Source organism: Neopsephotus bourkii, unplaced genomic scaffold (genome assembly GCF_033783945.1).
Source record: "Neopsephotus bourkii isolate Nb327-2 ecotype Australia unplaced genomic scaffold, CSIRO-AGI_Nbou_v1 NB_547, whole genome shotgun sequence".
Lineage (NCBI taxonomy): Eukaryota > Metazoa > Chordata > Aves > Psittaciformes > Psittacidae > Neopsephotus > Neopsephotus bourkii.
Window position 1 is genome coordinate 2,413,162 of NW_026901048.1, and position 23,774 is coordinate 2,436,935.

Here is a 23,774-nt window from a genome sequence, read left to right on the forward strand (position 1 = left end):
ACTTCCAACTAACCTCGCAGTTCTATTTTTATAATATTAGTTCATAGGTTTTGCAATGATAATTGCTTGCCATCCAAACAGCATGCACCGCTTTCAAAGGCTTTTAATTCTTGAAACATCCCCCTCACTTAATTGCGAACTGGAAATACAGAAACAAAATTAAGTTTATGGATGTTCTCTATTCACCATTTCAAGCAATGACATTTCACATTCAGATGAGATAACAGAAATTCAGTGTAAAAATACTACCCTCATCAAATTAGCTTCCATGCTTATTCTACTTTGTCTGTCATGGCTATTGAGGTCTGGTGAACTTGCATAAAACATCTGGAACAGTTATGCTGAGCTAGGGGCATCAAGTAAATATAACAAGGATATAACTGGTTAATTTAAAGATTAGATGCTTGGAAATCTGAGAAATTGCAGTAATACAGGAAACAGCGCACTTTGTAACTGGCTTTCAGAGATCCAGATAAATTCCACTAGCTCCCAACTCTGACCAATATTATTTCTGTGTTGCTCCTGCTTCTGAATTGCTTTATTAAGGAGATAAACATGTAAACTGCATTTGAAGATGTATAACATATCTTTGATTTTATTTTCAGATGAATTACAAAGACAGTGGAAAAGTAACATTTCTAGGCACTGACAAAACAGATGTGTCAATGCTGTTATATCAGAAGTCCTGCCAGAAAAAAAGGATGCCTCCATCAATTTCTCTTTAAAAAAACAAAACCCAACAAAATCTCACTCATTTATTCCTACATGTCTGAAAATGACATTTCTTCCTTCAAACAAACGTCCACAAGTTTCAGAAAAAAAGCAAAATGGACACCACCCTCCATAGAAGCACAGACCAAAACCATCAGTTGACTTTTGCACTACATTCAATTAGGTTTGGATGAAGTGTTCTAAATATCACATTTTAAAATCCTACTATTAAACAGGGGAAGTTTAGATTGGATATAAGGAAGAAATTCTTTACTGTTAGGGTGGTGAGGCACTGGAATGGGTTGCCCAGGGAGGTTGTGAAGGCTCTATCCCTGGCGGTGTTCAAGACCAGGTTGGACAAAGCCTTGGGTGACATGGTTTAGTGTGAGGTGTCCCTGCCCATGGCAGGGGGGTTGGAACTAGACAATCTTAAGGTCCTTTCCAACCCTAACTATTCTATGATTTTATGATTCTATTACACTTTTATTGCTATGCTACCATTAGCAGCTTGGAACCCAACTTTGGTGAGTTAGGCAGAGGATTTAGGTGACTCAGTAGTATTTTTGAATTAAAAGCTGACTCAAACTGTTGGGGGAGGGGTTAGGTGAACTGCAAGTAAATTGGAAGGTGGAAAAGATGTATATAGGGTCATAATTCAGCAACAGAGTACTAAATATTAAAAAGCCCTTAAAACAATCTGGATGACTATTTCTGCTCAGCCAGAACATCAGAGATGCTACTGAACACTGGAAGCATCTGGTAACATTATATTGTTTTGTGGACCTCTGTATCAATTATATGATGGGCGCTTTTGAAATGTGCAAGAAAGATCATCCTATTTTGAATGAATGAGTTCAGAATTCATTCCTGGTAACTGGAAATGGATTTTTAGAAAGCAGGACCAATACATCATAGCTTGTTACTGAAGACCCATTTCCAAACCACTGATTTTTTTTGATTTTTTTTTTCCCAAAGAAACTTTAAAAATACATTCCAGGCCAGGCTTCCTTCTCTAAGATACTGAATTATGAAGTACAAAATGGAGCAAACACAATCTTCAAATCATACCATCAACCGCAGTGAAACTCAACTCTGAAGGCCAGTCAGTGCCTCAGGGTCTGCTACTCTCAGAAAATAATGCTGGCACTTAAAAATAAGTTTTTCACCGTCTTCCACTTATATTTGGCAAGATTTGAATCAGTACTTTCTTCCAAATTCCTGCCACTCATTGAAGGGCAAATAAAAAACATATTTATTCCTGTAATACAAACCTCTTCTGACTCTGGAATTGCATAAAGCTAAATTACATAATAGAAGGCCCAATGAAAAATTTAGATATGTATAATCTTTAGATTCTGGCTGACTAAACCTTTTCAGTGGTTTGGCTTAATCTATTTTCCATAATTTCAGTTGAGGTAACTGTTGCTAAACTGTAAGTTTCCCAGGTTTGTGTTTTTTCAATAATAAAGTCAGAGTTCACTAAACACATTTTTTTTATCCAAAGGTCATTTTTTTAAATCATCTTTGTTGCTCTGTAGAAAAACTACCGAGAAGCATTAATATATTCCTGAAATCCATTTAAATATAGTGAGAAATGTGTATTGAATACATTTGTTAATTTTAAGTTGGTATTTTCTGGTTTTTCAAAATCACCAGTTCACCAAGCATTTCATCATACTTTGTCTTCATGATGCTTAAGACCTCATGTATTAGACCTCATTATTTTCACTGCATTGATCACATTTTTTTCACATGCAGAAAACTAGTAAATGCAGCAGTAGAATCCCTTCACATTCATAGTCATAATAAAAGCTACAGAGCTTGCCAGTCTGGAAATTACTAATCGCCTATTTCTGGTTAAATAAACACACAAACAATAAGCAAACCCCATTCTGCTTCAAGCTGAAACTAAGACCAGGCTATGCAACTGGAAGCATATATGGAGTTATATACAGACATCATAATATATGATTATATGCAACATATTGTATATGGAGATAAATTTTTTTGTCATTAATCTCATCTCAGCAACAGCAATTATGAGATGGTTTTCTGTCTGCTAGTGCCATTGTGGAGTATAAATAATACTGCTTCGCTGTTCTGTGGGTGTTTGTTTTTTTTTTATTTTATTAATTTTCTTTAGCATTTGTATGTATCTATCATACCTATTTTCAACTTTGATGAAAGAGGATTTTTTAAAAAACATTACTTAAACTCAAAATACAGCTAAAAATATAAACTATATTACAGTTTACAACAAAACTGGGAACAGATGAGTGTTCCCAGCTGTATTACGTACACAGCTAGTGACATGGAAATCGCTTCCAGTGTTAAGGAGGATGCTCCCTGTGCTCCTGATCCTAAAACTAGTCTGAGGCAGCAAATACAGCATGTTATTCTGCACAGAACTGGAAGCTAGTGCAGAGGCAACACCCCTCTGGCATCTCTCATGAAGGTCCCATCACAGCTCCCAACAAGTGGAAGTAATCAAGGTCCAGCTCATCTGGCTGAATCTAAGCTGCAGTACTGATGCCTTTGCTTTATCCTTCTTATTCCAGTTTAAAGAGGATGGTATCAAGATCTCCAGTCTGGCTCAAAATGTATCTATTGTTGCAGCTGATGTCAATACCTGTGCAAATAGTTTGGGAATCCTTGGATTACAGGGTTTTTTCATTACCATCATCAGGATTAATTAGCAAAACAGAATAAAGCTTCCCAATTTCCCCCTCCTCCTCCTTTTCCTAAAAGAAAAAAAAAAAAAAAAAGCAATATCCCAACCAAGACTAAGTAGACATAAAGAGCTGAATAATGTATTTACAATACATTTTTTCTTTAATAAGATAAAAATAGTATTTGCATCCGCTACAAGCTTTGAACTTGACTCTGCTAATGTGAACTCCATCCTGTACAGAAAAACTCAGGGTAGCTTTAATCTAGCCATATTCAGTACTAACAGTAGCAATGCTCCAGCATAAAACACCACAGAAGACAATCTGGGCTCCTGGGTACCGATACCAACAGCTGAGGCCTGGGCTACTGACAGGGCACTGCTATTTGTGTCAAAGCCAATTTAAGGCCACGTTGCAGTTGCACTTACTCACTGTCAAGTGATCCTTCTAGAAGGGAAACAGATTATAAACTCACTCCTGCTTCACAGGACGTTGGTCCATTCCATAGCCTGCAATTGGGTGCACAGCTGAATAGGAAAGCACACTGTGTAATAGAATCTGCTTACAACACAACAGAATAAAAGGAGTATGGGCAGTCTCTTAATATCACAAACATACCTTGCAACTAGCGGCAGCACTGGGAAGCACATAAGGACAGACATTGCTTAGAATTACTTAGACTTTGAAGCAAACATTGTCATTGTCAAACCCTTCTGATTACACATACAATGAAATAGCACCAACACTGTTCCTCCAGTTTTCTGCAGCCAGGTCAGGATTTTATTTGTTCCATCTCCAAAAAGTATAGATCTGGAGAATCCTAACTCCAAGAAGCACACAGTGTCTTCTTTTCTTTCTGCTAACTTCCATTATATGTATGGGTTAATATACAGTTAGTTGTCTGATGCTGAACAAGCAGATTAAAACCAACCAACCAACCAACCAACCAACCAACCAAACATTTCCCATTTGACCAATATATTGTAGGTACCTTGTGTCAAAAACACCTGAATTTTTGTCATCCTGTTCCTCCTTAGACCACAAGAACCTTATGTTCTCCAAGAGGAGAGAATGCTTTCTCAGGCATGATTTCTGACATCCAAATGCTAATGTGTCACCACAGCTTTGAGATAATATAGACTGTAAAATGGCAAAGAAGACACTTAAACAAAAATGTGTCAGGATATCATCATTTAATCTCACATATTGGTTATACTAACATTCACTTTACACCTTCTGCTCTTGCAGTTCCTCCCATTGAGAGAATTTCTGCCCGTAATGGAGTCCTGGTTAGAATTTCAACCACTCCTACACTTGTTTACAGCAGTATTAGCCTTAATCCTTTTAGTCATTATTGCTAAAGCAGAAGCATAGTTCTGGCAGCTACTCCATTATGAGGTTATTGGTGTCCTTATTTCTACTCTCAAGGTCTAAGGCTTTTGCAGATATTCCCCAGCGCTTAAAGAGCTTCCTAAGCAGCTTCTGGGAACACATGTTGTTTTTACTAGCTCTGGGTACAGTTTCACTATATGTGCCAAGCAGACCTCCGTGAGGCCTTGTCAGTGATCAACTGATTTAGTGTTCAAAATTAGAACCCAAGCCCAGCTACTTTTGGCAGATTCACTGCAAGAGTCTTAATTCTTATCTGCATTCAGCATATCCAGTCATAGTTAGTTTACTTACCCTAACATTTTCTCTACCAGTACATTAAAATGGACTGGTAGTACAGTGCATTCTGTACCTTTCATTAAAATGGACTTGCAGATACCTAACTGACTTGCAAAGCCTTCCCCAAAAAGAAGCCCTCTTAGAAGCTGCCTTAGAAAATGCCTAGAGATGCACTTTGTATCAATATAAACAATCTATTTGATATTAACAACAGCCTTTTTTAACTCAGTTGCAAGTGGAAAGTCTAAGGAATAATAGGCAACGTGGCTTTCATTCCCAAAATAAGGGCATAATGCTAAAAAATTTTCTAGAAAGCATACACTGGATCAGTGGCTTTTTTTTTTGTTTGTTTTGCCTTTTTCTGGGCCTCCTCTGAAATATTTCTAGTAGAGATGAAGATCCATGAGAAAAGAATTTAAAATTATCGACTATTACTTTGCTATTCCTAATCAGCTTTGAGAAACCATCTGTTTTCTATGAACACCATCTTGAAACTGTTGCTTAGAATACACTATGGAAAAGTTAACTACGACTCCAGGAATCCATGGTTCACACTGCATCTGCTAAGTATTCCACAGATATTTCCCTGAGAGGCTTTGCTTTTGGGGAAACGGGACTGTAGCAATTTTATATATATATATATAAAATTAATTTTACTAGTATAAAAGAAAAAACCTTGAAGACTGTTAAACAAATATTTACATTCAATACATGGCAGCTACATAATGGTGCCTTTAAAGGAGTCAGAACTATCAATAAATATAGGAACTCAGTCATCCTGGAATCTGTTTACTTGCAAGTATTGAATGCAGCATTCTGCAGAACTATATCAAAGTCTAAAACTGACTTTTACAATTCCTTTATTGCATTTAAGACCCAGATTAAACAAAACATGACAGCTCAGAGCCTGCAAGTCAGCAACAGCCAGATTCTCTGGAGTTGTCTTGATTTTTCTCAATATCTATCAGTACAGATATTCCTGAAACTCTATCTGGAGAATGCTCTGAAAGATGCAGTATGAAGTGCCTGCAGTACAAAAAACAAGTTCAGTGAAAGTTCTTAGTCCTCCTGGGAAGGTTGGGGTTTTTTTGTTTCTGATTTGGTTGACTTATTTTGTAATACTTAGAAAAACTCTAAAAGCAGTAGGCTTATAAAAACCCACACTTAAAAAATTTACAGCAGAAACATACCTTACCCTACTCACAGTTTCTCTTAACGTGCTTCATGTTTAACCAAGTACTGCCAACCCAAATTTAAATTTACACACAGACCCCAGAAATGTATTGCAAGTTACTACTGCGAGCTGTATATGAAGGAAACTAAAAAACAGTGAGACTCAGCAAGAATAGAAATGCAGAAAAATTTTAGAATAACAGTTATAAAAATAGCATTATTTGAAACATGAACATATTTCATCTCCCTTCAAACTTAGAGATGGGAAGAGCAAAACTTTAAAAGATTTTTATAAGGAGATGAAGTATTTTATGGCTACTAAAAAGTAGACAAGCAAATCATATTAATTTCATTGCCTCATAAGCTATATGCAAATGTATTTACCGTTGGTCTCAAACTGTGCCACACTCTTGGCAATGTACTTTAGAACTTAATCCAGTCACTTGCCAACTCAGAGATTCCACTAGAAATCTTGATTTTTCTGTCAAAATCTGCAAATTTCACAGACGCTTTTGCTTTTAAAATAGTCTTTTAAATTAAAGGCTTTTACTTAACACTACTTCAGTCAAGTAGGCTGAAGTAAAATCTATTCTTATTGTAAACTCCTTATATCTAAGGCAAATGAATGCAGAAATCCTCTATGTGGATTTATTGTCTGCTAGTGTTAAGTGGCAGATGCTGCATCAGCTTTTTCTAAAAATGTCAGACAACATTCTTTTAAATAAATGCTGCAAAAGTGCATTTCATTTACTGTATGATGGCCTCTCCAGTCTCTGCTTCACAATTCCTGAAAAACACAATTACTCATTCTTTGTTAACATTAAGCTTGTGACAAATTCAGCCAAAGGAAAGTAAAACTTTAGCCTACTGAATTGAGTCCAATTAAAAAAAATAGCCTTCATTTGACAGAATTCCCTTCCTGCGTAGTACAATTACATTTACCCAGTTTGAGAGTTTTGAAGTTTCAGTATTTCAGCAATTAAAAAAATCAAGAAAAGGTTCTAAGCAAGTTGCAAGATCACTTCTTCTTTCTACACAGTGTAGTAACTTCTATTACATCCACAGCAAAAATTCCTAGTGGTTTTCTGAAAGATTTGCCATTAAAAGACTTCATAATTACTCAATACCTTATTAGAACAACAACTACTTAAACCAGTTGAACAAAAAACCCCAAACCCTATTGATATCACTAGGCTACAATGTCTATTTTATTAAAATACATTCCACATTGGAGGAATGATTGCAAGAGAGGGAGGTGAAAAAGCAAATTGAAAATTCACAGACCCACACTATCACTCTGAATAAGGTCACAGCACTCCATTGTAACATATAGTCAGCTTTTATGGTTACAGTAATGCAACTTTAGAATTAATGACATGTTACATGCGCCTTTTAGGAAAAATTGTATGTTATCACCAGGAAACAAAGAAAGAATATTCCTTACGTAAAGCACCTACTCCAAATATACAAAAAAAAAAAACAAAACCCCACAAAACAACAAAACCCAAACAAACAAAAAGCAACCAAAAGCTGTGGATACTCTCAATCCTTTTAAGTTGCAAAGAGGGTAAAGAGTGAGCCTGTAAGCAGGTAAGTTTATCCATCAGCTTGCATGTACAAGTTTGTACAATTAACACCTTGCCCAAAGATGCATTCACTTCCATACCTTCCCTAGCACTCACTAACATTAATGATGGCATGGACAGAAAAAAAGAAAAAAGGCAAAGCATGCTGTATATTTAGACTGAAATCACTGGATGGATTTCCAAGCATATTGTAATACAGCACAATATAGAAGCAAATAAGCAAAACAAACATAAATCAAATCAGAGAGGTGATGAAGACAAGTCACAGTGAATTAAAGAAAGCTGACATCAAGTTTCTGCCAAAGTGCTGCAGAACAAGTAATTTGCAACCAGCAATTTTATAGCCACAGTCTTACAAATGAGTACCTTGTCAAGTGCTACATACCTCAATCATATTTATGCACCAGTGAAAACATGCAGGTATTTTGGAAAATTAATTCCTCAGAACTCAGATTTTGACCTGAGAATTTAATTTTTAGAATAACTGAAATGTGTTCATCAGTTTGGAGATTTGAAACGTAACCTATTACATCAAATTCAAAGAACTGTCAGCTAGACTTAACCATCAAGAATCTGGTCTAGCAGAATATTAAAAGTGAACAAACTGTTTAAACTATAACTTCTGTAAAAAATTAAAAATAAAGATCTGTTACTGTTTTGAGGATACAAATTCTGAAAACAATTTTATGTATTTTAGGAACTACACAAACTCAAGCATATATAAAACATATTGTCAATAAAAGTCACATTTTTTTTTTTACATTATCAGAGTAAGAGTTTCATTGTTAATATTCCATTTTAGAGAAAACCTGTACTTTCTGTTGTAGTAAATGACAATTAAAAGAAAACTTTTATGGAATAAGACAAAGTTATAACTTGTTCCCTGCCAACTGAGAACAGTTCACAGATAAGTTATTCTCACAAACATCCAGGTGTCATACACAAATATCTAGCCCTTAGCTAAAAACAAAGTTTTTCAAGTATGCTAGCTTTGACTCACATTATGAGTGAAGATGAGTTAGCTAAAACATTTTCAGACTAATTATAGGTGGATATATAAAACACTGAGAAAAAACCTAAGGACACAAAGAGCCCCTAACTTCAGTCTCATTCCAACACAGTAAGTTTACACAACAGGTAATGAGACTGAGAAAAAGAAATATTTTATATTTCTTTCTTTACACATATTTATGTCTTCATACCTTACAAGTCTTTTCTAGTTCAGTCATATATCAATTTTGAACTTCACATAATCCTTTTTTTCAACCATACAAAAAAAGAAGTAGTGTAATTCTTATCAGTGTACTAGCAAAGATTAATAGTTGGGTCTGCATGTGAAAATACTGGACCCTCTCTTCTCCCTCCATCCTTCCCCAATACTTATAGCAACAAATAATTTCTGTTCAGAGCAATGAGAAATTCAGCGATATGTTCTGTTACCAGGATGTGTATCAATTCCCACTGGCTTCAAAGAGAAGGAGGAAAAACAGAGATTACAATTCTGGAAAAAATTTGGGAAAAGGAAGAGATTCCATTTAAAAGACAGATCCACTTCTAACTATCAGGCAAACAAGCCAGGAGACAAGCATGTTCTGCCTCGAATGCATGAAGGAATTTCACCAATAAACTTAGCTACAGATGAAGGGTTTAAAAAAATGAAACATAAATCACATGGAAAGAATTGGAAATCATCTCAGACATACACTACAAACTTGAGAGCAGTAAAACACTAGGGAGTCATATTTAGCAGAAATATCCAAAGCCTTAATCTCACAGTTTTTCCATTATTCAGAAAACATAACTTACTGTATATTGATCATTTGATCATTTGTGTCCAAACACTTGATTGTTTTGATGCATACCAGAGCTGGTATGCATCTCATTTTGCTTAGCTTATCAGTTAACTAATTTTTTTTATTATAATTTATCTTTCACAACTGGAAGAGCAAGTAGAAAATTCTTTTAGATGACAGCAACATTCTCCATAGGACAGTATCATGGACTATCCTGTTTCCTCTCTTCAGGAGGCTTTTGATAAACAAATGATGCCCTTCACTTTCAGCCATCAAGTCAAGACCCTGGTGACAAGGTTAATACAATGAAAGCTGCTGTTATTACTGAGTTAATAATCATTATTTAAGTAAGATAGATAAAGTGAAGTTTTCAATTTCAGATAAGCATTTTAGGCACTACCAAGCTTGCATCTACCTCCCAGGAGATGAGGAAAGAAGGTCTAGGATGTGATATAAGGATCACCACAGGGTGAGCATTAGTAGAAACCTTGGAGGTCTAGCTATTAATAGAATTGAAGTCCCTCTTTACTCTGGATGCCTGCTGGGTTCAGAGTTGATAAAAATCCCTGCAGAGTTTTTTGACACTAATATGCAAGCAGTGAAGTAGTTCTGCATATCTTGACTTAGCAATGCTTACCCAAATAATGCATTAGCTTAAGGAGGATTAAGAAGAACTAGAGCGAACAAAGGAATGTAGCTGGATGGCCATGTGCTCTGGCTGTTTTCTCTCTATAACCAGTGGTAGCTCAATAAAAGTCCAAAGAGCTGTGCATCCATCCTTTACTTCTGCAATGAGTATGGGAGTAAAGAACGAATCCATCCCCCCAACCCTAATAGTTCAGATGTCCAACACAATTTCAAACTGTTTTTCCCTGACCTCGTATGGAGATACAGCTGAACACTGAGCTTATAAACTACACTGCTGTCTACTTGCTCTCACTAGAAGACTACATTCATTAAATTAGGTCATCAGTGATTGAAAAGTTTAAGTGTTAAGACCTGGTTTTATAGACTTCATTTGGCTAATCATATTGAAATAGCTTTAAAAATAGAGGTGCTTTTTTCTTAAACAGCAATCAGAGTGAATTTTCAGACAGACCCTCCCACCATATGTGATAACTTATACTAGCGTTTACCTCTAAAAATTCCATATAAATCTTTATTCTTACTAAGTACTGGGGCAGCGACTTCTTGAAAGACTGATAAGATGCAGAAAGGTGCTAAACTCCTAATAATTTTTGGAGGTACCTAATGTCTCAGTGCTTCCAATAATTTTCTATTCATATCTTTTGATTTGTATTGGAACAAAGTTTCGGACAAGTCTTTTATTTCCATTAATATATGTGTAACGTCAATCATACTTTGTTAAATAGGTGTTAAATTAAGATGAAAAACTTCCAAATTAAAAAAAAAAAACAAAAAGGTATAAAAATCTTCATCCATCTAATCTGCACTTCATGCTGATTTTGGCAAAAAAGTAGGAAGTTACACAATATTATGACCAATGAACACCCCTAATACCAGCATTTATGTTGTATCTCCTGTATACTAAGATATATATATGTAAGATAGAGTTACTGTGACAGTAGATAACATTCAAAAAAAGAAGTTCAGGGAATAGAAGCTTTCACCTCTCACTGACTATTGCCAAAATATGAGAGCAAGCCATTATAGTTACTTTGGAAATGCCAGCCAAGTGTCTGCAGTTTGTAAGTACTGTGAAACAGTTAACTCCCCCACTTGCTATAATACTGTTCTTAATTTTGTATATTTTATGACTTATAAATGGAAAGAAAAAATGTTATTTGTATGTAAGTATCATAATTACATTTTCCTAAAGTCAACTATTTGAGGAGATAGGAAAAAAATAACAAGCCTGTACAACTCCATAGGTTTATCCTAAGTGTCTTTATTATTGGATTCCTTTTGAAATAAAGGGAGATTAAGGCAAATAACTCCTTAGTTAGGATCCAGTTCCACATTTCTCTAGGCTTGAATCTCCCTTGTTCAATTTTAGGTATATTTAAATCAACCAGACCCTTGATCTCTTTAAAAGAGAAACTGCAAGTTTTCCACATACAAGAAAATGGCACCTTCAGAAAGCAACTAGAAAGAGGATTCCAGCTGTCAGGTACTCACCATCTTTATTTTTCTTAACTAGCCAGCCTATTTTCCAAAACTTTTTTCAGACTGTCATTCCTTAGCTAAATATTAGTTGACTTGAAAGTTAGAAGTAAAAAGGTCAAAGCCAAGAAGCACCAAATCTACTAGCCCCAAAATCTAACTTGACATTTAGTTCACAAGTTATGCTCTGTTCTCTCTGCTTTCTTCTAAAATATTTCAGTTTCTTCAAAAAGCTTACCATGATCGCAGAAATACGCTGTGCCATGTATCAACAAATGAAATACCAAATAAATATGAACAAAATAAATATTTAAGAACATGGCATCGATTATGTATTTGCACAACATAATTATTATTGACTTTGTAAACAAGAGGAGTGCTACAAAACCACTGACTTTCACTACCTACAGAGAAAACACTGAGCAACAGCCCTTCCTTTTCAAAGCTTATAAACTTCAAGCCACAAACATGGTCATTGTCCCATTTAAGTACTGGCAAGCTCTTTGCTTTTAAAAGTTGGTTTGTATTGCTACTTTCCCTTCAGAGTCTTCAGACTACTGTGTTTAAAGGTTCATTGCAAATTAATCAGCTAGCAATATTTTAAACATTAAAGCTGAGTATTTCCTTTCTTCTCTCTGTCAAACTGTTTCATGTTTCCTGCCATTAATTTATTATGGAAGAGAATGCCATTTTTCTTAATAACTGGTACAGACCTAGACAAAAAGTTCATATTTTAAGATTTCAGTATTTTTGATTCAGTAGACTTAATAGGCAGTGACAATCTGATTACAGCCAACTAAGAAGCAGCTACTATAACCAATCCATCAACCTGACAACCTGAAAGACAAATCTTAAAACTATAAAATCTGCCAACAGACTGTGTTGTGAACAGGAATGGGGAAAATTCAACCTTGAAACCCTTTCATACGCGGTTGGTAAACAGCTTTACACTGTAAGGTGTAACAGGCTTCTTAAGAAAAAGTTTGCATGTTTAAATGTGATAATGCAGGAACTGTTTACTGAACTAACATAGGGTAATTTAATTATGGTGAAAAAAATTTTGCAAGATCTCAAAGTAATGAGAAGCCTGTGACACAAATCCTAATCTGGCATATGACAGCTGCAGAATGAATGCAAAAGATTTTTACCAGACTAATTATCTGTTAATGGCAAGGCTCTGCGGGACACAACAAATTCCCAAGGTTTAGTTTCCAAGTCATGTGATTCAATCTTTAGCATGGCAGATGGCAGACAATGACAGCATACCGCTCTTTTATTCCAAGAGCTACACACACCATTTTTGTAACCGAGCACTAAAATTACTGTAATCATACATCAACAAAGATACAATGTTACCACTGGTGACACCTATTTTTTGCAGTGATTGTTTCCCACACTGTGCAGCATGTCATTTTTATTAAGTGCTGTCAGCTCTTGGTGTGTACAGACTAAAACTGAAAAGCCAGTAGGATTTATCCTTTCTACAGATCCGCAAAGACTCCAGCGAGTTGGATGACACTTTTAACAGGACACACATGTTCGCTTTTAGCTAAAATATCAGCACTTTTGTTTTCAGTTGCCATGCTCTAATTTAAAAGTGCTGACTTCGCACCAGGGTCTGATTTTATGTTCACTTATAGAAGTAGTCTGTTCTTTTAACATCCTGCTTCACCAACCTGCTAGTGTGATGGCAGTGATTATTACTAAGTACATTCTAAACCTACCTCACTGAAAAAGGTTAAATTCACACCCAGTGGACCTTAGCCATTACATTCTGGGTAACTTTGCACCACTTCCCTAAAGCTAGAACTATGTATCACTGTGGGGAGGAAAAAGATACACCTTTTCTATTTTATTTGTAACCTATTTTGGACTATTTATCTCCAGAAAGTAAGAATAATACACAACGCTTGCTCTCCTCCGCCAAATTCTGAAGACCTTTGTTCCGGAAAGCCAGGTTTTCCACTACTATTTCACATGGCATGACCTTTACTTTTGCATATGCAGCAAAGCTGAACAGCTTCTTTGCCATTATTATTCACTTCCAATTTAAGACACTCTTCTGAGACGACTCACTAGATGTTAAAGGTTCTGTTTCTTTTTTAATACTTTTCCTGAGGCAACTTAATCATCACAATTTTGTTACCTTTTCGTTTTTCCTCAAAATGGTAATTGGACTGGTAATATGATCCTCTGAAAATTATGATAAAATTGCTAATACTTTCTAGGGTAAATCCTAAACCACACATTAGCTGCCTGCAGCCTTTGCACCACCACATATAATGAAAATCCTTTAGAAAATGCTCCATTAAAAGATATGTAGCTGCAAAAAGATACTTGTATTTTTATACTTAGGGTATTTTTCAGATCTCTGCATCTATGACAGGGCACAGTTAATTGCAGTTAAGTTCCAGATAACACTTCCTTCCATAAATAACTAAAGATGGGAATATTTTTATGTCCATGAATGGAGGCCAAAATTATCTCTTCTATTTGAGTACACTATTTTCCCCTTTCTTCTAACAATAAATAATCACAGCTTCCAGTTCTGAGCATACCAATTGAGAGTCTGAACAAAAATATCACATAGTGGTATCCCTGGATGAATTAATTTCCTGCCATGCAGACTCCCTCAAGATTAGGGCTGCTTTAATTCCTTTGTTTTCCTTAGGCTTGCAAGATTTCTATCCCACATGGACAGCTCTCCATGGTTGTTCTCCAAAACAATTTTAGCCTCTAGTACAAGCCCAACTTGCCCTAAATCACATTTCATATCAAAATTATAAGGTTTGCTAGCATTGGATAAAACTTGCTCTAACTGTAAACCTTGCTGCATGAATTCTCTGTGGGATGCAGGTGTGTACATTCACATTTTAATAGGACTGGTATTCAGATTTGTTATTTTATCTCTAGCTCAACAGCATTTCCACAGCTCTAGATAGCCCTTACATACCAAAACCATTCAAAAACAAACAAAAGAATTTTCAGAAACCTCAGAGACTGTTAGACTCCATTTATCTGCTCCAGCAAAAATCAACTCTTCATTAATCTTAATTTTACAGTGACTATTTACCACTGAGTTCTACTGGATCTGATTAACTTTAAGCCTACTATTTCTTTTCCTATACACAGGGAAGACATAGAATTACTTTTCTTTGTTGCCAGGTTTTTGTTTCGGTTTTATTCATCCCCCTGGAATGATGATCTTTCTCTAGTCTAAGCGATCCCATTTCCTTCAGTATTTCTTCACACAACACGTTTTCTTAGTCATTTTTATTCTTCTCTGGGGTTTCTGTAATAAAGCTATCTCTTTCTGCCATCACTAAACTGAGTGAGCCAGAGCAGAATGATCACCTGACATGTACATCAGAAACAAGGTGATTGACCATAAATTTTGTACATGTTGTCTTTCCTCTCCTATGCACAACCATTCACACCATTAATTCATCTTCAGCTGTGATCCTTTGCCACTTCAACCAGAACTACTTGTCATTTTCTATCTGCATTCTTACAAACTAGTGAGTCTAAGATTACTCACTCTGCTTTACCCTAAGATACTTCTGCAGTTTGTCAAGCTTATTCTATCTTTTTGTTGTCTGGGATTCCTGTAGTTCACCCTTTCAGTGTTTGTTGTATTTACTTAACTTATCCTCCATTCTGTCTCCCAGGTCATTTATAGTAACTAGTATGGACACAGAGTCATTAACCCCAACTCAATATAAAATTCCAGTTTGGCAGCAAATCATTAATAATTATTCTGAATAACAGTATTCCAAACATGCATCCAGAAACTAGTGCATTTTTTAGTAGATCATGCTTCTGTAGCTGACTAATGTGAAAAGACAGTAAAAAAGCTTACATTAGACACAAGGAAATAGCCACTATTGTTTATTGTTTTCTTCCCGTTGTTGAGTCATTGTTTCATAACTCTTTATTGTTAAAAAAAACCAAACCAAAACAAAAAAGACCCTACCAAACAAGCACCAACCATTCTAAAATCCCACACCATGTTGTAGCATTTTGTGCTCTGAGATCAGCCCAAACCAGCAGATTCCCTGAACAGACATGTGCTACGTTAGAGCCCTTCCAGCCAGTACACATAAATATGGCTGTACCAAATAATGTGGATTTTTTCGACTTCCACATAATAGAGGTGTTCCATTGACACATATTTACTTATAAAAGGGGGAAAAGATCCAGCTAAACACAAGCAAGTGATTCACTTCCTCAGTTTTCCCCCCATCAGTCTTAAAGTTTATTTAGCTCAACCTTAGGGACACTCACCTCACCCAATGAAAATCAACTATAAGACAATTAGACTGTTCAGAACTCCTCTATACAATTTTTATGGTTTTCCCTATGCCTTGGAAAGTAATCTTTATCTCTTCCATGCTGGTTTTGTCTCGTATCTATCCAGCAAATAAGAAACACGAGCTTTTATTTTCCTCCTCTGTACTGTGGGTATCTTTTCTGATTTACTTTCCCGGGCCACTTAGCTCCTACCGTCTTGGAAGGTGCCTCTCAGAAGTTATATTTTCTCTCTTTTAAAGATTATCTAAATAATACTGCTGGTTGCGTCTCCATCAATATATTTTACTGGTTCAACTTGTACATTGCAGTAGTATCAGTGCTATCCACTGCTACATCAAGAGGTCTCAGAAGTAATGCTCCCAGTCCCATTCTCTCATACAATGTTGCACACCCTCTGCTGATGCTTAAGTCAATGATACAACAATATAAAGACCACAGTGATTCCCCTCCCCCAGCAGACAAAATTATATGTAATTATGATAAGCAGATTAAGGTGCTTTTTCTTGCAGACATCAACCACAACTTATGAAACACCGTTCTATCCAACACACCTACTCTTCCAGTAGTTAACACTGTCAATCATATCCATAGTGTTAAATTACCAAGTAGTCTGCTGCAGTTTGCATGACAATTTTAAAATTGCTTTCCAAAAGTTGACTCTAGCTCTTCTGATCCTCAGCCTTTAAGATGAATGTAGGGACTATCATTAGTGTTAAGATGAATACAGGGACTATCATTGGCATTCTAAGTCTTGAACCTGGGTGAGGAAAGATTCCTTGCCCACAAATGTCAAACTTCTGTGGGATCAGCAATGCAGAGAATCACTCTCTTTGCAGCTGTCACTGACATTCCTCTATAACAATATATGTCCTTTTAGGTTCTGTGGAATTTATAGGCTTAAGTATTCCCCCTCCCCCGCCCCCCATACTTACAGGCTAACACAGTACTTCAGCTTAAAGTGCTGTTCTAAATTCCAGCAGAACTAGAACTGCAAAAAAATTGGAGCTTTCTATTTACATATTACATTAGGGCCTGACACATAAGATAAAGGCTTCTTTTGGTTTCAATGGCTTTCAACCACACATAATGCCTGATAACATGGAAGCAAGTTTCTATTACAGTTGTTTCTCAGCCTGCAATGAGATATCAGACAGTGATGTAGCCGTACAATTAAATGACACACACACACAAAGATACACCAAACTCCTAGTGCCTAGTTCCTTAATTAAAAAAGTGTACTGCCGATAAATAAAATACAGTTGAAAACCAAGTAGTCTTGGCATTAGGTAGGAGATAACTGAACTAAAGGTAAATAGTTATTAAAATTACTCAGTTAATTACAGTACAACTGCTTGAGAAAACCCCACCCCATCCAATTATGACTTTGCATACAAAACTGGAAAACTAAGAAAACCAAAATTATTATGTTCCAAAACTTGCCTCGGTAATAAATAGTCAGCTCTCACTGAGATTAAGATTCTAGTAAAAATACTGTATTAACGAAGATACTCAGATCTGAACGACAGAAGCCTTTGTGCCAAAAGAATTGAAACAATAATATGGGGAGTACTGGTTCTACTAATAAATGAGATCTCTCCTCCTTAGCCCTTGTTTTGGTTGTGTTAATGGGTGTGTTAACAGCTCTGGTTGGTCTACTTAGTACTTTCATTACAAAACAATTACAAAATCCATCAGAGAGCATGAGCCTGATGAATACTTCCAAATGTAGTATCTGTTTTCTTCAGTAACCCATTTACTCTTAATGAGCACCTTATGCAAAACTTCATTAACAGAAAACCAGGGAGCTTTTGGTTTCAGAGACAGTCACCAACACACCCATGGCCCACCAAAAGATACCTTTAAAATAAGGCTTATTTGTGGTATGTTCTCACTGTTTGGGGAATGGAGTATAGAAAAGGTGGCTCATTCACCTTTTCAATCCTGTTATGGGTACTAATCCATGAAACTGCAACACAGTTACAAGCTTAAAAAGTTACTTTCTTCCTGGGGTGAAGATTTCTTTTTCTTTTTTATGTCAAATAATACATATTTCAGAGTTCTGAGTGTCTTTTTGTGAGTTTCTCACAGGAAATCCCCCCCAACACATACCCATGTATTATATATACTCTTTTAAACAATTGGTGCAGGTAATTTGTCATTAAACTGCTACCCTACACTTCACAGTGACTGAAGCTTGAAGTTTATTTAGCAAGACAGAACTCTCTATTCTCTTCAGAGATAACAAAGGGTTAACTTCCCAACTGGAGAAGTTTCAGTCTGACTGTCCTTGCGTCACAGTAGGACAGTGGCAGACTCCAGGAAAACTGCAGCCAAGGAAGGGAAACACTTTGGTCAAACAAATCTATTAGGCAAACCTCAATGTCAGAGGGACAAAGACCGGAATAGCAGAAGCCTGCACTGCAAAGTTAAAGACTAGTTATTTTTATAGGAGTATTTTTCTTCACATAGAAACCATCACAAAAGTCTTGGGAGACAAAAAAAAATTTGGTTGTTCAACAGTTTAAAATTGAAAAGTCAGCCTTGCATCAATGTAGTTAAGAAAACTCTGTACTAGAGGTTACAAAGCACTAATATGCTAAATTACAGTATCCTATATTGAAACTGAAGACAAACCAGAAACTTGTATATGTTACAAAAGACACAATGTTACAGTTAAATGGTTAAAATGGTACAATTAAAATGCTACAATGCTACAATTAAAATGTAACAATGTTAAATTAAACCACATAATTGTCTGTTTTCATACACAATAATCAAGGAAAATAACCAACATGGATGTTATTCTCTGTGTTACTATAATCAAGATTTGCTACAGTCAGGACTAATGATGTAAATAAAAACTATTCTGAAGACAACTTGTCTGTTACACTACTCTTTCATGATCATTTCTAACTACATGTTAAAAAATTCTATTGGAAAACAAAGTCATCCCACGTAAACAAACCAACACATTCTGTAACAAAAGGAGTCAAATTTTATACATGTATATTTTAAAAACCTGAATTTCAGCATCAATTCTGTATTAAACAGAAAATACAACCTAAACCTACTCACTGAGGAAAAAAAAAAAAAAGAAAAAGGCAAAAAAATATCTATTTCCTCAGAGATAAAAATATAAAGGAGCAGGAAAAATAAAAGAAAAAAAAATAACAAAACACACCAAAACCCACAAAAGCCTGAGAAACACAAGAGCTACATTTATAGGAACGTAGCCATCTACAAAATGCCTTTTTTTTAATGGTTGCCTTTCAAGCTGTGCCAACAGTACAATGAACATAAAAGATCTGCCTTCCTAGCAGATCTAGAAGAATAAGCAATTACTACATTAGAGAAAATAGGCTTAGAAATTTCCACCAACTGGTAACTGGCAGCAAAGCAACTCTATTTGCCAAACCCCAAAAAGCCTTTGGGCACCAACCTCTACATGTACCAGGAATGAGCAAATTAAAAAAAAATAAATCCCTATTGCCTCACACTGGGGTCAGCCCTTCACTTTGGGAAAAATAACAAACAAACAGACAAACAAGCAAACAAAAATCTCCCTTTTTAAAAAGACTTTCCCCAGAAGTCTCTATCTTCATAGATAAGCAGAAGGAGGCTTTTATTATCAGGGTGTTTAAAGCCATAGGTTCCATCTGGGACACTATATCCCATGATCACATGAACCACAATTCCACTATGGTTGTGCAAGCAGAGGCCCCTTCCCAAAGTCTATGGAAAAGCCAAGAGGCCCTTCTTCCAAATGGAAGTGAAGTGTCCATATTTATGCATTACTAATGCTGAAACATGCACATTTGCAGTCCAAATTTCATTATTGCTTTTGCCACAGAAGGAGAGGGGGGGATACTGCAGCAATTAGAAATGTTACACTTATTTTGGAGCATTACTAATGATCAGCCATCCTCACTGTGGACTAAAGACAGACATCATCCACCGCAGTGACAAATGTGGTGACATTGATATGTAAGCAAAACATGTGAGATTTACTGTTAATTAACTTTATTGGTCCCTGATACACTACTGCATCTCCCACACCAACCCAGACCAGTGAGTGTCCTGTATTAACAATGAAATAGAAGAGCTGAATCTGCAATGAAAATCCTAGTTTTTGCAGTTTACTTTCCTGTCTCTATCTACTTGCTTAAGAAGATTAAAATCATTTTATCTATGAAAGTAAGAAAAGACTTCATGGGCAGAAAAGACTACTGTATAATAAATATCCTCAAAGCTATTTTATTATGAATGAAATTAAACATGACTAAATTACATTTCAGACATTCCTAGAAAGGATTCTCTCAAAAAAAAAAAAAAAACAAAAGAAAAAGAAAAAAATAATCACATTAACAAGTCTCATTAAAAATCAAACCTATTAGAAGAGCTAAAGAGCACATTACAGTGCCACCAAATACTGAAAAACAAGAGTCTTAGTGATGCATTTGCCTCACTATATTTAATGCCAAAGAACAAAAGCTCTTTTCAAGTACTTAATTACAAAAAGAGTATCCACAGCACACAGAACACAACCAGGGAGACAGACCTCCTATCGAGGCAATCTGTGTAAGTGCACTTACTCTGCAGTGCATCTCTTGCAACTTTCAACACAAGGAGGTGCTTTTTAAGTAGTTCGTAGGATTATAATCATTATACAAAGCCTGACAATTAAAATTCCCACATCTGTTTCAGTACAGTTGAAATTTTTACAAGTAGCTTATGCAAATATACAAGTATACAGGTGTGAAAAAATACCTGTTAAATGAATAAGGATCCTAATATTTAGTCAACAATATAACAGTCTAAATACCTGACACTGAATGTGATCTACTTCACGGCTTGTGTTGCTCTGTATTACTAAAGTTGCAATGCTATCAAAGTTCCATACTGGTGTCAAATAAAAGTATCAAGTATCAAAGTCCTCTTCCATGAACAGCTGAGTCCTTAACCTGATTGATCAACAGCAAACATTCCTAACACTTTAACCTGGTACAGAAGAACATTCTGTGGGCCACTCCTTTGTATTTCTGAGTGAGAATAAAGACCTGTTGTCATTAATCCTGGCAGCAGGTTTTTGCATTGGTAAAAATAAAAGCAAAAACAAGTTGCAAAGATGACCACCCCTCCAGAATTATCCATTTCACATAAAATTCTTGGCCTTAGATCATGTCAGTTACTACTTCCAGAATGACATTTCTGTCCTTTTGCTACTTAAATAGCAACCTGTGGAAATGAAATGGAAGGAGGCAACAGTATTTTTCTTATACCACTCAGCACTACGTAATCTGAAAATATGACTCTGCTTCTGAAAACAGAGATGTATTTTAAGACATTTGCTTTAAAATAAACTGCATTATTTAATCAACAGACACTTTAGTAGCTATGCAGCAGAGTTACTATATGAAAAAGATAGTTTTAATTTTTTTTGTTTTTACTTGAAATGTAAAGTGTTTAAGGTCTTTTGCATTATATAAAATTTTGTTGCTTTTAGCTATTAATATTTTAATACAAATTTTCAAAGTTGCCATTTGTTAACTATCCTTATTCAGAAGCAGGTTAAAGCATACACAGTGAAAATAATTCAAGTTGTGATAACAAGCTTAGATTAACTCATAATTATTAGATGGTCACAACAATTTATTCGCATACCTGTTTTCCATCCAGTGTACAAAGTCTCTTGACTACACCTGAATCTAACTTAATGGCTTCTGTGATGTCAGTCAGGACCTGTTCAAAGGAGTGAGCAGTCTTCTTATTCAGCAGAATTCTCACAGCCTTCCGTGGTTTTACTCCACTCCTAATAACAGTCACTAGTTTGGGTTTAATGAAATCTTTACTCTCCTTCACTTCACTCTTTGTGAAGGACAAAGATGTCAAGGATCGAGTGGACCCAGTCCTTACGTTCACGCACCAGTTTGGATTGACGTTCTTGGTGTAATCAACCTTGCGATATGGTTCATTGGATGCACATACATAACTTTCACCTGAAAAGAAGACGACATTTTCATAATTTCAGGGGGTTTGCAGATATTATTTGCCAGTTAAAAAGAAATTAAAATAAATAAACTTTTTCATGAGTGATTTTCCTGTATTTCAACTGCAGGCCATTTTAAATGGAGGACTGTAAATTATCCCAGCTTTCCAATCAAACAATACTCTCAGAGTGGTTTTAACAGGTTTCAAAAGACCTCTGGTTAAGAAATTAAGAAAACAACAACAACAACAACAACAACAAACATAGAGGGTAATGTGGGGGTTGGAGATATTTCCATTTCCTTTGGATGATAAATTCTGACTGCAGAGTTACTTTGCAAGTGGGCTCACAATACATGACATTAAGAGCGTTCTCTTACAGCAAATACCCAGACCCTTCCCTACGTATTCCTCAAGTATATACTTCAAGATGTGTACACACATACCTGTGCTTAATTATGAGTTATTTTGAAGGAGCAAGCTTTAACAAAGTAAATTCAAGCATCTCAAGATGATTACCCTGAAGGACACATTAATTTACCAGAGTTATTGCCTCTCTACCAAGAATACACTGTTGAAATTTATTCATTTCAACATTTTTAAGACCAAGAAACACCTGTTGAGGCTACAAATGAGACTTTGAGGAGACAGGAATATAAAATGATATTTACACTTCTCCATTTTAATTTCCTTCCTAACTCAAAGCCTGCACTACTGTTATCTCCTGAAGTCATAAAAGGGAGGTGAGAGGACAAAAAAAGTTACCACAGACTAGTAATACACGTTTTTACATCAAATTATTTAAAGCAGCACCAGTCATGATGCAGACCTAAGGAATTTGTTACTTTTCTCCATTTGTTGACACAATGCAAGGCTGCAAACTAACTGGCTTTTTTTCTTTTCTCCTTATAAGAACAGTTTTCAAACTGTTGTTTGTTGATTACCACAACTCTTTTAATGTCTGACAGCTATACTCAAGATGCAAACCATGAAAAAGTCTTGGTTATTTCTGTAACACATATCCTTGGGATCTCACATATGACATCCAAAGATTTCTCAAAGGGGCAGAGTATTGCCATAAGGATGAAAAAGAATCATTCCAAACTGACAGAAAACACCATTCCTCCAGGCGGAATAGCTACCTTTACCTTAAAAAGCCTAGCCTGCTCTAACGTTAAAGCTACATGCTCAAGGTCACTGGTGGAACAAACCAAACTCACCTCCTATGTACACAGCAAGAAGAATAAAGAGCACACATAGATCTATTAGACAGTACTGCAAAAGTTACAAAATTCATACTCATTTTTAGATAGACACTAGAAAACTTTTAAACAATACTTTTACTTTCTGAACTCTAGTTTTGAGAGCTGATCTAGCTTAGAAGTTGTATAGCTGTTTCTAAAATCAAGATAGTAAACTACTTTCAAACCCCTCAAGAATTACTGTGAACTGAAAGACAATGTACAGTCTGAGGTACAGAGAAACAATTTGGTGTAAAGGTTTACGGATGCCACAGCCTTGCATGTATTCTTCCTCTTCATTCATCCCCCTCACTCCTCCTCACATTCATAGACAAAACGGAAACCAGTACAGATAAAACAAGACTCCTCTTTTTTCCCCCAAACACAAGCAAACTAAAATGAGTTGGTTTTAGGCCATAAACTCCTTGAATGCGATTTCTACACAGCTGCATGCACACCAGCACTATTCTGCAGATAGGGGAAAAAAAAAAATGCAAAAATGCCACATGGCCT

General features: G+C 35.8%; 1 protein-coding gene across 5 annotated transcripts in view; it reads right to left on the bottom strand.

Moving 5' to 3' along the window:
- Nucleotides 1-23,774, bottom strand: part of DCLK2 (doublecortin like kinase 2) — a 90,460-nt gene that overhangs the window by 56,181 nt on the left and 10,505 nt on the right. For all 5 annotated transcript variants that reach the window (XR_009725073.1, XR_009725072.1, XM_061351000.1 and 2 more), the window contains exon 2: nt 21,697-22,031. Coding sequence is in view for 3 of the 5 variants with exons in the window: in XM_061351000.1 (XP_061206984.1) it covers nt 21,697-22,031 (335 nt within the window). In the remaining 2 variants the exon portion in view is untranslated. The remainder of the gene's footprint in view (nt 1-21,696; nt 22,032-23,774) is intronic.